At 37.2% G+C, this 15,652-nt stretch overlaps 1 protein-coding gene across 3 annotated transcripts in view; it reads right to left on the bottom strand.

Moving 5' to 3' along the window:
- Positions 1–14,113, bottom strand: part of man1a2 (mannosidase, alpha, class 1A, member 2) — a 127,114-nt gene extending 113,001 nt beyond the window's left edge. Inside the window, exons 1-2 of one of the 3 annotated variants that reach the window (XM_042001643.1) lie at positions 13,848–14,113; positions 11,947–12,449 (exon numbers count right to left, since the gene is read on the bottom strand). In XM_042001643.1, the coding sequence (XP_041857577.1) occupies positions 11,947–12,260 (314 nt within the window). In that variant the 5' untranslated portion in view covers positions 12,261–12,449; positions 13,848–14,113. Of the gene's footprint in view, positions 1–11,946; positions 12,450–13,584; positions 13,820–13,847 lie in introns of those variants that run through there. The other 2 variants (XM_042001645.1, XM_042001644.1) reach the window with 2 other exon arrangements.
- Between the last annotated feature and the right edge of the window lie 1,539 nt (positions 14,114–15,652).

The raw sequence follows: 15,652 nt of genomic DNA, 5'->3' as shown, positions 1-15,652 counted from the left end.
GTCTTATCCCAGGATTACGTCAGACTCCAGCTGCAGTTACTCATACTTCTGATTCCACCAGATGTTTTCTACTCATATACTCACACAAGCTAACATTTCCATTGGTGACAAAAGTAGGATCAAGCTGCACAGAAAAGAAGAGCAGAGCAGGAGGTCGAAAACTCTAAACATGCAGAATCTGGTCAGTTTTCAAAATAGGAAGAAATATTTTTGCTGTTTTCATCCAATTCCTGAAACCACTGAGTTTTTATGACCATGATGTTGACATGGAACGTTTGAAAACTCAGAGGTCACATCCCCGTATAAACGGCGATTGAAGCTTGTACGTTGTTGACCATGTATGCATCAGCTCCGTCTTATAATCACAATTCGTTTAGATGCCACTGCATCGTGGTTTCAATCTGAATGCTCCAGGGGCCTGACATTTAAACTTGTGTGTAGTTTCATGGCTGAAACTGTTGGCACACGATGCAAAAAACTGTCCATAGGCATTCTTTCACCTAATTTACAAAGCTGTTAGTACACATCTTTTTCTTTGTATGCTTGAGCTTAAATCGCAATCATACACCTGATTTCCCCCTCATTTCTCATCATGAATGACTAGATTTTATAGTCAGCTGCATAATGAATGCAACAAATGTAAAAAAAAGAGCCTTTTTTAACCAAATGCACTCAATAATCAGGCAGAAGAGGATATGGGTTTTATTTGAAAGTCTCTCACCAGATTCTTCCTTTGTACACACTAGTTCAAATGTAGAAAAAGGCAATAACAAATGTTTGTACATCTGGCCCAAAGAAGAATATCTAGGTCCCTTAAAACCAGAAAAAGACACCATGGAGGTCCTAGTCCTACAGCTGCAGCCATGAGACCCTGAGCTCTCCTGACCTACATCATGGCCAGCTGAGTAATCCATCCACACCAAAGACAGGAAGTAAAAACTGGTGGCTATGGAATAAAAATCTGTAAACCTGGTTGTTAGATTGATTTAATGGCAGAAAAGAAGGTGATGAATAATGTTCAACCCTGTATCTTTGGTGAGCTACATTCTTAATGATCCACTCATTCTGAAGCGAGGCCTACAGGTGGTAAGAGATGAGTTATTAAGCATCCGCAGCCTCTGCCACTCCGGTCGAAGGTGATGCAAGGAGAATTTCCACTTTGTATTTTCTCTAACACCTTCTGCATAAAAACTGTTCGTTCAAACACATCTGATCACAATGCTGTTCAACACTTTTCAGACGCCTACATAGTTAAAAATGTTTTTCTTTTTCTGTTGCATTCTAGTAAATCTACAGTGCCCCACAATGTCAAACAAACAGAAAGAGAAAAATTCCCCAAACACAAAATTCAAGCAATGAAAACTGGAAGGTTAGGGTTTACTTACCTGTTGACGGATCTGACTTTGATCCAGTTGCTTTGACTGAGAGGAGGGCATTGTGGAGCAGAGCTGCAGCTTCTGTGTTTGGCAGCAATGTGATTTGGTGAGAAACTTTGCAGTTAACTGTGGTCACATTGTCCCTGAAGACTCTGAGCCCTCTACTTTCTGTACAGTTCCAATTTTGATTTGGTCTCATTTCTTGGGCTCCATCTCCTCTTGTTCTCATGTCACTAAGAGGCTACTGTGCAGCATTCATGTGAGCCAATCCAACCAAGTGTTGCACTTTTTCTTTTCTCTGACTTTCAAAATAGGTCTTGTCAAAACTGCTGCACTCCAGAGAGATGATAAACGGGAGACAGAGAAAGGCACTTTCCCAGTGGGCACAACTCATGTTTCAGATACAAACCAAAACACACACAAACATGGAACCAGCTCCAAGAATAATATAGTTTGAGCTTGCTTACTTATTCTTTCAACTGCATTGCATCAATCTTTCGTTGCCATCTATCTCCTTCCTTTACTCATTTCTGCAGGGCACAAATTCAATCTCCTGAGCTGCAGGGACCAAATCAAATTATTAATATTCATGGAAATCAGGATTTGCCTTAAGTTATTGTTACACAAACTTCACATGAAGTAAGAAAATGTGTAGAAGCAGCCAGTGTTGACGAATATCAAACTGCTGCCCATGCAGTTTCCTTCCTCTATGGTAGAGATGCCTCTTCTTGAAAAGTAATTTCACTCGGAGCAGTGATTCATTACGTATCGCTTTGCTCCGTTACGCCTCTCAAAATCTGCAATTACTCTCTGAAATCTAGAGAGATCGCCTGCGTTCCAAGCCTCTCTGGATGATCAGTGGGTAGTTTCAAAGCCCAAATGATGCCAGAAAAACAGGCATTTCTACATCTGTCACACACAGTCATGCTAACAACCATGACTGATGTCAGTTTTTGTAATTAAAATAATGTAGTTTTTATTTTAATTAACTTTTTATCTGTCGCAAGCCTGTGGTTTTCTTCAAAGAGCTGATGAGTGTACCAGCCTGACTTCATGTGGACTCTGTCACCCATAACTGAGCTAAAATTTTAACCTTTGCCTTTTTCTATATGTCCAATTTTTCACATCATGAAGAGCCTGAAGCTGCATGATTTAACAAGCTGAGTGAAATGGACAAAACAGCAGCAGGAGTAATGTGAAGACAATAAATCTGTAAACCTAAACTCCAAATAAGCTTCTGTCATTCATCCTTCATAAAGCATCAGTAAGTCCAAATAGTATGCTACAATTTAATCAAATAAACAAATATAATCTAATTACTTCTTTATTCTCATCATACTGAAGATCCCCACAGATGGATATGTTCCCCAAAGCTTTGCCTGAGCAACTGCAATTAACAGCTTTCAAAGATACACCTGCTGACAGACTGTTACTGATGTTAGTGCAACAGGTAGTACTCAGTTTCATATGACTACAAGATTACCATAAAATGTCCAAGAATTAATAATAAATCATTTTCCTGATCATAATCACAGCTGAAATGTGTCCCTGTGAGATCACATTCAAGCACTGACTGATAATTATTACATTAGATGTAATCCTGTTACGTATGGTAATGGTGGGAGAAAAGGTTTTTATCTAGACTTTTCCATTTTATTACAATTAAATGTGATGGTATTCTTATACTTATCCACCTTCTTCTACCTATTCTTAAAGGAAAAATAATCTATCTAAAATAGATTGTGCCACTACTAAATGAGCAGCAAAGATACCATCTGATTGTCTCCATCAGAGTCTAAAGTGTTTTGGTTATGGAGAAAAATATAGAGCATTTTTTTTTGTCATGCTGTTTTGCACCGCCTTCTTTTCTGCCAAAACATGACCTCTGAATCTGCTTTTGTGATGGATAACTGCCACCATGTTGTTATAAGATGACCTCGTAACAAACCACAGATAATAAATTGCCCCACTACATGGATGTATTAGAACACTTGACCTTGTGGATATAACGCTAGTAAACTGATATGTCTGCACCTGCTCCATTTTAAACTGGATTATTCTTTCCTATTATATTCACACACACACACACACACACACACACACACACACACACACACACACACACACATAACTATATATATATATATATATATATATATATATATACATATATATATATATATATATATATATATATATATATACACATATATACATATATACATATATAGTTACAGTTTACAATCAAGTCTACTGTTGAAAGAAAGCAGCGGAAAACTTGAGTAAACTTTATAGCGTTCTTAGATTAAAAAAAGATTATTTATTCTACAATAAACAGATTTCTATAAACTTATTCTATGTACACAAATATGATTTACACTTATTTTAATGGCACCATTTTTTCACAGCAGATCTACCTCTAAGAAAAAAGACATTCAAATATGTAATATGACCAAATGTGCATTACAATAAGCGATAAATATGTTAGAGTAAAAATTAAGGCGGGTAAAATCAGAGGTTTATGTTCTCACTGGCTGGCTATTCTGTGACCTTTAAGAAGGCTGTGTAGATATAAAAAAATCAATTATTTAACAAATATATTCTGCTGGCTTAGATGTTGATCAATAACAATTAAATTACTGGCACTAAACGCTTATTTTAATTTCAGCAGCAACTGATTTGTGCGCTGCCACCTGAACTTCAACATGTAACCGAGTCCAGAAACCCCTGAAGGAAAGCAGAAAATCAGCTTTGCCACATGGATCATTTGTTGAAATTTCATAGACATTCATTTATTCCGACTCTTACAAAAAAAATAAAATTAAATAAAACCTGGTATCTTCAGCCCAGCAGCAGAAAAGTTCAAACATTAAAATTTAATTACATCACCAAACACTATCCAAGTGTTTACTTGTACAACTCCAATAGATGCCTGATTAGTTTAAAAACCTATAAAATATGACCAAACTGCATTAGCAGAAGGAGGAGAGCTTTGGTCAGACGGTACTGTAACCTCCTATTTGTTTTTTATTATTTTAATTGTTCTCCCAGCTTTTTATTTTAATCCAAGAAAGCTGTAGTACTGAAACACATCCTGATGGCCACATTACTCACAAATATAAATTATTCCATTACATTTAGCCCATTTACATGCAAATCAAAAGTCTGATCATTTCTCCTCTGTGCTGTGATGTCTCAGTGACCCGTATATCTGATTTTGTATTTTTACATCTGTGCAAAAAAAAAAAAAAAAAGGAAGAAAGGAAACGAAAAAAAACTGCATCACTTTTTGACATTTTTAATTAAAGAGACAGAAGTGACCCCGTCATTTCTGTTTCTTCTGTCACAACGTAAGCAGAACAAAAAAGAAATTAGGATGGCGTGCAGCAGCAGGAAGTCAGAGTATAACAGAAGTAAAGAGTTCACATTTAGTCTATTTAGTAGTTTATTAGCTCACATATTAGCAGCTATGGCTAAGAGCACAGGAGCCAACATCTTAAATAAGGACTGGATGTTTAAAAAAAAAGAGGTTGCGTCACTATGCACATACGTACGGAAGAAATTCAATAATAGTTTGGTAATCCTGGTCTAGATTTACCAAACATCGCATTTTAGAAGTGTGTATGTAGACGAGCAAATTCAGATTATTTAAAATGATCTGATTGCTCCCAGATTTGATATGAACCAAATCTTATATCTCGATATTTTACCTGAATCACGATATACAATATATATCTTTATTTTTTTATTTATTTTTTTTCGTCAAGTAACCAAAGAGACGGCTCTAATTTACAACCTTTAGTGCTAAATACTATATATATAATACTATATATATACTTTTATTAAGGTTCAGCAGCACATGTGCATTAAAATAGCTGACTGAAATTAAAGTACCTTTATATTTAATTCAATGCTCCTTAAACAAAATACATTAAAAATATTTTTAAATGACCATAACAAAAAACAGCTGTGCAAAATGCAAAAGAAATTGTGCTTTAAACTCAAAACAAGCTATCTCGACATAAACGATATTCCCTCCTTCTATATTGTGTCTGATAAAGTCTCGATATATTTGAAAATCTCAATATATTGCCCAGCCCTGCGTAAACTGGCTCATTGGAGGGTCTTTTTCTAACCTGTGCTGTCCACTGCCTCCCCAAATGAAAGCCATTACATTGACCTTAATGCTCCAACAGAAGCTTTTCTCACTCATGTGTACTTAACTGTATTCACTGGCATGAAAACACATAAATAAAAAGTTGAAAGCAGCTTCTACTACACAAAGACATGGCCTCTCTCTCATACACAGAGACCTCTTGGGCCAATCTGAGAGGCTGCAGCTGTGTTCCAGAGAGAATGGCATTATGATCACAGGAACAAGATGGAAATAAAACAAGAGAAAGGACAGGAAATGAGATACACAGAAAGCTGATCTGATAGGGAAAAAAGCAGCAGTGTTAATGAGGAGAAAATGTTCAATACATGTTCTCACACACACTAATTCTGCTGGCTCTTCACTCTGATAGTGACTGTATGAGATGATATCTTTTGACACCAGACAAATTAATTAAGATGAGTCTTTATGAAATTACTAAGAACATGAATCTGAATGATTGATTTCTATTGGATCTCTCACTCAGCATGCACAGATATCTCCTGGATATATGCTGAAACCAACACAGCTAAGTTTAAAAACTCACTGTCAGACTCTTGAACAAGCATTTAAAACTAAAGTCTAAACTCAGCAATTCTGTTGTAAAACAAACAAAAAAAAAATCTCTTTTAATTCACCAGCATCTGTTCACAAGGTCTTGTTCGTTTCAAAGTTTCTACTCTCTCCAGTTACAATCTGCAGGCATCTGAGTTGCAAATCAATACCCTGCCAAAAAGTGAGAAGCCATAGCTGTGGGCACTGTTTTTGAAAGTATAAAGCTCCACTAGGATGATACAAAAATTTACTTTCCAAGTCCTTGTTGCAGCTAGAAATGTAATGATGGGAGTGTACTCTAACGCTCCATTTTAGCAGCTAAAACTGCAAATATTCAACTTGACAAACCGTAAACAACAAAGCAGGGCGATCAAAACAACTCATCCTTTACTCAAAAGAAAAGTCAACATGATTCTGGATGGTTGTTGTGCCACACAGGTGGTCTTTTCAGAAGTTTAAAAAATAAAATAAAAAAGGTCAATGAGTGCTCCATAAAAATGGCCTGTTTTTAGAGTTAATTCTGGTATGGTTTAACTGGCCTTCAAACACCGAATTATATAACACACACCTGATTCTAGTCTCTCTTTCACACACACACACAAAAACAAAGCGCATGTACACCACCAGTGTGGACTCGGATGCTAATGAGGACTAATTCTCTATCACTGTAATTTAATAAATGTTTACATTCAGGAAGAGAAACTCTTTAAAATATGGAAAAGTAGCTTTAGAATATGCCAGGGGGCACAAAATCTACCTAAGCTCTCAGGAGGAAACCTACACCATCTCTCATTTTAGCTCAGCCAACTGTAATGTAAATTAATTCATTACCAGATTAAGCAGAGTAACGACAAAGCAAAGGAAACATTAACTTAAGCAACAAGCAACAGCAGCGACCTACAGGTAAACTCGACAACACTTCCTGCAGGAAATTATGGTCTTCGATGACGCCATTTTCTATTTATAAAATAGGTTTTACAAATTGTGTAGTGTTCCCATAGATATATTATATGAACTTCTATTTGTGTCACAAGCAGATCTTATGGCCAAATTACGATCCCTCATAAAATCATCAGATCGCCCAAATTCCTACTGTCCTGGCTGAGCCGGCCAAGCAACAGTGTGTGTGAGATGGAGTGAGCTCAATGTAGAAGTTGTTTTCTTTAATAGAGCAGAGATTGTTACACCTGGAGATATACACACACACACACACACAGCCAGACTAGATTTACTTTGCAAAATGATATCTAATATCAAACTAAATGCGATGAACAAGTGCTCTTTTATGTTGGCTTAAGCTTTACATTTGATCCGCTGGTCTGTGATGCTGATTTATACTCACACACTTTAAAAAAAAAAAAAAACATTACTCGCGCAACACCAACAATAACTGGCAAAGCAATAAGTTGTAACCCTTGGTCACGGCTCTAAAATCGATTATGAGAGGGATGGAGTGGGAAAAGGTTGGGCTTCTTCATTTTTTTTAACTATTGGATGCCTTAAAATTTTCCATGACTTGCTTGGCAATTGCTTTTCACCACATACAAGCAAGCACACACTTAAAATGTGGGTCACTAGCTAAATGTGAAAGCTAATGTTTTAGAGTAGGAGTAACACTTTGTTCTTATGAATTTTAACTGGCAGTAATGTCAGAAACAGTACAAAAGGTCATTCCTGCCCACAGAAATACTTCTGTTCATGGGTCAGATCATAAAGATGACTTTTCCTATGCATCTACTGTACCTCCATGGAGCCATTCTGTTGGAAGTATCACTGTCCTCCAGCCCACAAGGACAGACAACTATGGCAAAAATCTGAATTAATATATATACATTTTTTAAAGACTTTGTTTTTAATAGGCTTTTGGGGAGAGGACAAAAATTAATAATGTAAAAAAAGAGGTGCTTTGTATATTTAAAAACAAGGTTAATAAGCATCATAGCAAAAGAGAATAACTTTTTATTATCCTGTTTAAGAATTGTTGGAGGCCAAAGCCTTTAATAAATATCTGATTAATTCCTCAGTCCTATTGCCTCCTTCACAGATGAAGAGTTAAGCTCCTGTCTCTCCTGGTGGAGACCAAAACAAAAGGCCTTAAAATAAGTCATGCTTGACAGAGTTCATGATATTTCTAATACTCCAGACAGCTATCTGAGGATGTTTATTTCAATGTACCTTATGCATGGTTTCCTCCATCTCAATTTTAACAATAACTTCATAATAAAGAGTTCTATTAAAAAGCTGAACTGTATGTTGCACCTATCTAATACCACAGATGACCACATAGGTCTCCAGAGTTTGCTGGGTCCTAGTTAGAAGCAGTTTTATTTGCACCACCAAACCTGTGAAACTTCTGTAAAAAGCATCATCAATGCAGAATGCATACACCTTGCCTGACCAAATGCCTCAATCAAGCCTAATCCACAAAGCACGCAGTTAAGTCAATGCTGTCAAAATGTGTAAATGTGAAGCTATGATGCAATCAGATGTGACGGAGACAAAGAGTATTGAACATTTCTTTTAAGAAACTGGACTGGAGCACAGCACTGGAGTTAAGTGAAGACGTAAAATAGCTTTTAGGCTGACTGACAGCCAAAATAACAGCTTTTAAGCTGGACATGATGTTGAATAGAGATCATTTCTAAAGGGAATGCATAAATATGCATTCACAACAGTAGAGCAATGAGCAGCTCCTGAGAGTGAAGCATTATGGACTTCGTGTTGCCAAAATGCTAAAAGGTTAATGAATTTCTAGCCTGTCACTGAAATGTGTCTCAGGTGTGTTAGTCTTTAAATCACAGGAGAGTTCAGAAAAAGCAGTTTAACCCACACAACTGTCTGTAAGATCATGTTGGGTGAACGTGAGACAAAAAGCCAATAAAATCTTTACTACGAAGACTTAACAGGTTAAATCTATCGAGAAGCTTAGAAATACACGGTCCAGGAAAAAAAAAATTCAAACATGCTATAACAGGATGTTTAGTTAATAAACATGATTACAACAGAGATAGTGTAAGAGTGTTTATATGAGCTGAAATAATGAAAACAATGTTTTGTGATTAGAATGTAAATACAATCCTAATGACATGAATGAAATGACTTACATTCCCTTCACAAAAACAGATGGATTACCACACAAGAAACTGGATTACTTTTATAATTACGGTTCCATTCTCAGATGGTTTTTAAAGAATGTTAACAGGATGGATTGCTGAACAAACCAGTGCTTCTGTGGGGTTAGCTGTGGCTAAACAAAGGTGGAATTACTACAAGTCTGTTTTGTTCCTGAGGGTCTCTTTAAATTCTAGCACACCTCATTTTCCAGGGGGCCGTTTGAACCCTGGCCCTCTGGAGTAAATAATCAAGACAAACCAACAGCTAAGGGAACAATACCAAAAAGAAAACTGAATGCATCACCATTAGCTGGCATTTAGAGAAAACATAGCACATAATTACTTTATAAGGTTGAATACGATGTTTTACTGTGGATACCCAACTTCCAAAAGTTAGGAACAGTCTTCCAGCTAAAAACCCAGTATTACTACAACATGGAATATGATGATTAAATGTAACTGGACAAACATGGAGCTCATGTTGTTATATTTTTTTTAAAACAATTGTATCAGTTATTAAAAACTGTGCACATTATCTGCAATAAACTTTGGGAAATCTACAAACACAGATGACAAAGTTTATATATAATTATTACATACAAGTATTAAATAGTTCAAATCCTGCCAATTTCATTTCATGTTGTACACTCTGCTACCTGATGGCGCACACTGAGAAAGAACCAAAACATATTAGCACATCTTTCATACAAAAACACCACAAAAGCCAAAATCTGCAACAGTTCATTCAAAATGAGAAAAAGACTTTGGCTACGTTAACAAGCAAAGCAATGTTCAGATACAAACCCAACAGACCTTACTCTGAATGAGACGCCACCATGTAAACAGCTTTTTCTGATTCTTTTAAAGTTAATAAGGACATATTCAGAGAAAGCAATCATCCAATAGAATCATAGGGAGGATACTGTGGGCGTGACTCACTTATGGGACAATTAACCTTTTCAGAGATGTTTTTTCAAGCCAAAGTAATTCCCCTTCTATGCACATCAGTGTCACAAGTGAATGTACAGAGCCAGCATGACAGAGGGTGGGGTCAGAGTTGATGCACCTCTATGCCAGCAAAAGAGGCAGCAACAAAAACAGAAACATAACAAGCTCTCTGGATGTAAAAACATATATATATATATATATATATATATGTATAAACAGACACCCCACATAATCATGTGCTACAAATTGTCCTTCATTGCATCGCTGCAATTTTGCATTGCATACATATCACAAAAATTCCCGTCTGGGATTAAAGTATTTTTCATTTCATTCATTCCATCACTGAGTCCTTTTCTCTCCCTCCATCCTTGCTATAATCAGCCACTCCTGTAAAAGCTAGAGAATCTTAAACCTCCAACAACTTCCTTTTAAAAATGCACTCCAATTCCTACAATAAAACACAGAACATCTTGAGCCCAACCCTGTCTGGTCTGACTGATTTGCTGGACACCAATAAATAAGCATTTTTAAGCAAGTCGACATCCCAGAGTCCTAAAAGGCTTGCAGAATGCAAATAAGAAAAAAAGCACCACAGGGAATGAGGAAGCAGCACTCAGTGCTCTCCACTGTGAAAATGTTTCAGAAATTGCTTTTAACACCTCGGCAAAAACACTCAGGAAAAACTAATTTCACCTGGATGGAGACGACCTTTCCAATAAAAAACACTATTTTCACGATAATGTTTGGCAAGTTTTCAAATGACCATAAAATATTTAAGGTGATTCATGGCACTTAAAATAATTTTTTTTGTAATATGTTTGTTTTGATGCCAACATTTCTTTCTTCCTGAAAACCAAGACTTAAGAGAATAATATGCAGATGAGAAAAAGCCTGGTCACTGTTGATCTGTGTGTTATTTCTACTGTTATTTCACTCTTTTGTTGTTTTGTTTTGCCTTTATGGTGTTATATCTATTAATACATTCATTTTACATCATATAACCTCATAATCTGACAACTGAGTCTGTCCTGACAAAATGACATCTGAATGTGGATTACACTTAAAAGGGTTAAAGATCTACTTGTAATTTTAAAAAATGGCTTGGAGTTTTAAGGGTTAAAACATAAACGCAACTTTAAAATACTTTTTTGAAACTAAGTCTCTAGTCATCAAGGAGAAACGTTTTAAAGAGTAATACATTTGTTCAGCACAGTGGATTCAAAATGTCACACGACTTTTTAAATAACCAGAGAAAAATCATTTAATTCAAAAAGGCCACCATCAAGGTACAGAGTCTGGACAAACCAAACGGTAAAGATGGCTGCAAAAAAAAATTATTATAATTTTGCTGAAGGCGGGCTGTAATCTCCAAGCCTGTTTAAGTAATTACTAAAGCATTTCAAACCGTCTGTGTTCCAGCTCCTCAAGTTCACAGAGTTCTGCCTGCAGGACAGTTTGACAAAACCGGGCCAAAGTCATAGAATTTCTGTTGTTAAAAGAAGTTAAACAATTACACCCGAGGGAAACACAAAGGGGTGGGAGTATTTAAGAGCGGACCCAGCTGCACAAAAGGAGTGGGGGACAACAGGAAGGAGGCAACACCTGTGCTGACGTGTATCTAAATGTTCAGTGGAGTGTGTGACACACTCCAAACCTCCATAGCCATGGCTTTCACTGCAGAATACAATAAAACAGAGCAAGCAGACCAGCTGTCATGTACATGTCCTGCAAAGTCGGAGAGGAAAATAAACTGGACAAATACTCATTAGCAGACCAAACAATGCTTTCTTTTAGCCCTTACTTGTGTCTGTGCTCGTCAAATCCTCCTTCTCCATGTATGACCGCCTGTCCTGCAGCATGCTTGCCCTCTTTGGGTGAGTCAATATGAGGAATGAGCACGTCCTCCAAGCCCAGGTCAAAGCGCTTGTGCTTGGAATTGTCCGGGAGGAAAAAGAAGGCCCCGAAACATAAAGTGATGAAGGCACTCAGAATAAGGAGGAGGATGAACTTCTCTGACAGCCTCAGCGTTGCCCTGTGGTGCGGGAAGGAGGAGGCGCCCGGCGACAGTGTGGGTATCCTGCGGCCCGACAGTGGCAGTAGAGTCGGCGTTGTCATAGTTTGACCGTTGATATGAATGTAAACTGGGGGTGGGGTTTACAGGTGCCACAGATGGTGTTGTAGCAGCATGCGCCGGCTGGCCGACTTTATTATCTCATCCCGGTGTTGGTAAGTCTGGAAACAAAACAGTGTCGAGGTCCCTCAGTGAAGGAGTGACTAGTCGACAGGAAAAAGGTCATGACCAATCTGGAAAAAGACACATAAAACCCACCATTAAAACCCATTAGTTGGCAGAGATTTACCACCATGTGTCTATGCACCACCAGCAAAAATAAAAAAAATAAAGTCTCGTCTCAAAAACGCAATCTTCCACAGACAGTTTCCCAGAGCTGTGTTCCATCAGGACACAAGCACTGATACCCTTTATAGCCAGTTTATGTAGTAGTAATTTTCTACCTTGGCAGCTTATACCTTATAACTACTCACATCATCTCACGAATCACCTGCTGACAGACTTCCTCTGAGCCTAAAAGCTCAAATTTACAATGACAAACATGATGACAACTCCAGAAAAATGTATGTCATTTATCAAAACCTATTCAAAACATTAAAAATTAAACAATCATCTCTCCCATTTATGAGCCAATTTAAGGGCTTTGAAAATAATTTTCACTCACACTAAATTATCCTTACTCTTCTAGAAATTAGAAAAGTGTTAAACGTTTCCAAAGGCTTAAGGTACCAAAAGGCTGTGAAATATCACGAATCAACAGTCCATTGCGGATACTGGGATCACCTGCCAGGAGAAAGAACTGAGCTTTCATTTCACTGTTGTACAGTATAACAATCCTTGCTGTGTCACATATGATCAAATAAAAAATAAACGAGAAGAGGGAGATCTGTCTATATTCTCTCGACTTTCCTACAGATAGGAGATGACTGGAATAATAATTCAGCTGTGTGGTAAACCGAAGATAGGTGGTCTGAAAGAGCTTAATTGTAATAGTTCTATTAAACGACTAAATATGTGGTTGAAAAAGAGAGTCCAGTTATTATGTTAAAAAACGAGTGGTTAAATGTTTGACTTCGCTACTCCAAGTGCGACTGAGAAGGACGGATGGAAACCAAGAGAGCAGCCCAGTAAAACATCAACATAAGCGGTCCTTTTAACGCCCGATGGGTCATCCCAAACCAGTGCTACTGAAAAAGACTATCCAAGCCTTTTTAATTCTTATCGTGTAGGTTTCCATCGCGTCGGAGTGGAGCTACTATATTTTGGCGTGTCCACACACAGAATACCAACTTCATTCTCTGACAGTGCCAGTCTGTGAGAGCTGATTAGCCGATACAGAATGTTAGCTAAGAAGCGGAGCTAACTTACCAAGCTAACACTGGCTAGCATGAAAAACGGACTGCATAAAATACAGTGTCTGGTAATGTTCAAGAAAAAAACTAGGGTAAAAACAATAAAAATATCTCCGAGTTTGCGTTTTTGCTCGCTGACATTTTATCTGTCTCACTGGGTCGTAATAGCTGAGCTTTTAAATCCAAAGCCAGCTGAAAAGCCATGGATACATGGCTAATTCTAGCTAGCTAGCTGCCTATCAACTGACAGAGAAGCTCTCTTGTGTGCTGCATCACCACCTTTTCTCATTTGCTCGGTGAAAATCGAAGCCAGTTAGGATTCCCGGTCCGCCTTTTGGAAGAAATCACGCTGGCAAATATCCTCATGTCCATGCAAATTTGCAGCGCTGTCGTGAACCAGCTGCGGCTGCACCGCTCGCCGTCAGTTCAGAGCCACATAGCGGTACAGCTCCACGAAGATTGTAAGGATGTTGACGACCGGCTGCTCTGATGGACTGCAGCGACGGACTGACTGAGGAGCTGCTGCTGCTCCACGATCCAGCATCAGCTACTCAGCCTGCCTGCTCCAGTTAGGGACCGTCTGAAAAATGGATCTGGCAGAATTAGACTATAATGTCAGTTTCAGGTATTAGTGTTAATAAATTAATTATTGCTGCTGATGTATGTAATATTCTACTAATTTATTGTATATCAATGGGGATGATGTTTGAAATAATTAAATAAAAAAATACTGTACAAAATTATAATGTTCTTGTATATGTTTTTTGTTTGTTTTTTTGTTTTGTTTTGTCTAATTACAATAAAAGTCATTTAAGTTAAAGTTCTTGTATTATAATGTGCTTCCACCTGTGCGGTGCATTCCAGAACAAAATTAAAATTATTCATATTTATATTATAATAAAACATTAGCTGATTGTAGCATGTTTTCTTTGTTGTTTTGCTTTTTTTTAACAACAAAAGCTCAAATCTCTCTCTCTCAAAAAAAAACTGCCCATAATGTTATTTTCTTACATGTATTCTACATGATTTCAGTTTAAATAAAACCCAAATTGCCAATGTCCACCCAGCTAGCCCAGAAATCTCAAAATGGTAAGCCTCAGTAGCACGGATGGATCCAGACATGTGATCTGGTAAAGGGCACAGGCCACCCCTAAAATCTGGCAGGGTAATCAAGACCCTTTAAAAAAAAAAATAAAGGTCTTGCTTACATTGGCCAGCATTTTCTCAGTCTGTGTCCCTGCCTTGCTTCCCAGACTCCAACACTTTCTGAAACAACCCCATTCAGTAGCACAGTCAGCAACAAACTGCAGAAGCTCTGCTGAAATTAGGAATAAAAGAAAATTGATTGGACACAAAGTTTGTAAACTCCACTAAAGTGCCGGATGAGTGATCCATGTGTTTTATATATTTACAGGTAATGCTGAATTCTGGAATATCAAGGATAAGTATAACATAACTAGTCATGCATAGACAGATCACATATTAATTTGTTAGCTTGTAAATTTGATTCTGAGGGGACTTAAATTTCTGTTACTCTTGTTAAACATATATTTTTTATCATATTATGCACAAAAGAGGAATTGACCAAGGTATCTATCTATCTATCTATCTATCTATCTATCTATCTATCTATCTATCTATCTATCTATCTATCTATCTATCTATCTATCTATACATCTATACATCTATACATCTATCTATCTTGTTTGTAATTTAAAATTAAACAAATAAACTGAGAAATTCATAGTCTACCATGTAATTCAGCTTGTGCGTCCAGTTAACAGTCAGCAGCAGATTATCTCAGCATTTTCTTTGCAAAGATTTTCTGCCAACTGCAAATCACTTCAAATGGTGTAGCATAAAAAGAAAAACCGTCACCAGGCCAATAAGCATTTCGCAGCCATGGACACTTAAAAAAGACTTAATGGAGTAAGTGAGTACATGATGTCTTCTGGTTCTTTCTTCAATCTTCTGAGCTCTGAAGATGAACAACTTCATTAGTAAAGGAGCAATAAAAAGAGAGTTTAATGAGAACATTTGTTTAACTCAAGTCTAAACTGTAGTTGTAAACCAGTAAAGTAGCA

The sequence above is a fragment of the Melanotaenia boesemani genome, chromosome 12 (assembly GCF_017639745.1).
Source record: "Melanotaenia boesemani isolate fMelBoe1 chromosome 12, fMelBoe1.pri, whole genome shotgun sequence".
In the NCBI taxonomy this organism is placed as follows: domain Eukaryota; kingdom Metazoa; phylum Chordata; class Actinopteri; order Atheriniformes; family Melanotaeniidae; genus Melanotaenia; species Melanotaenia boesemani.
This window is presented reverse-complemented; position numbering and strand designations above follow the sequence as displayed.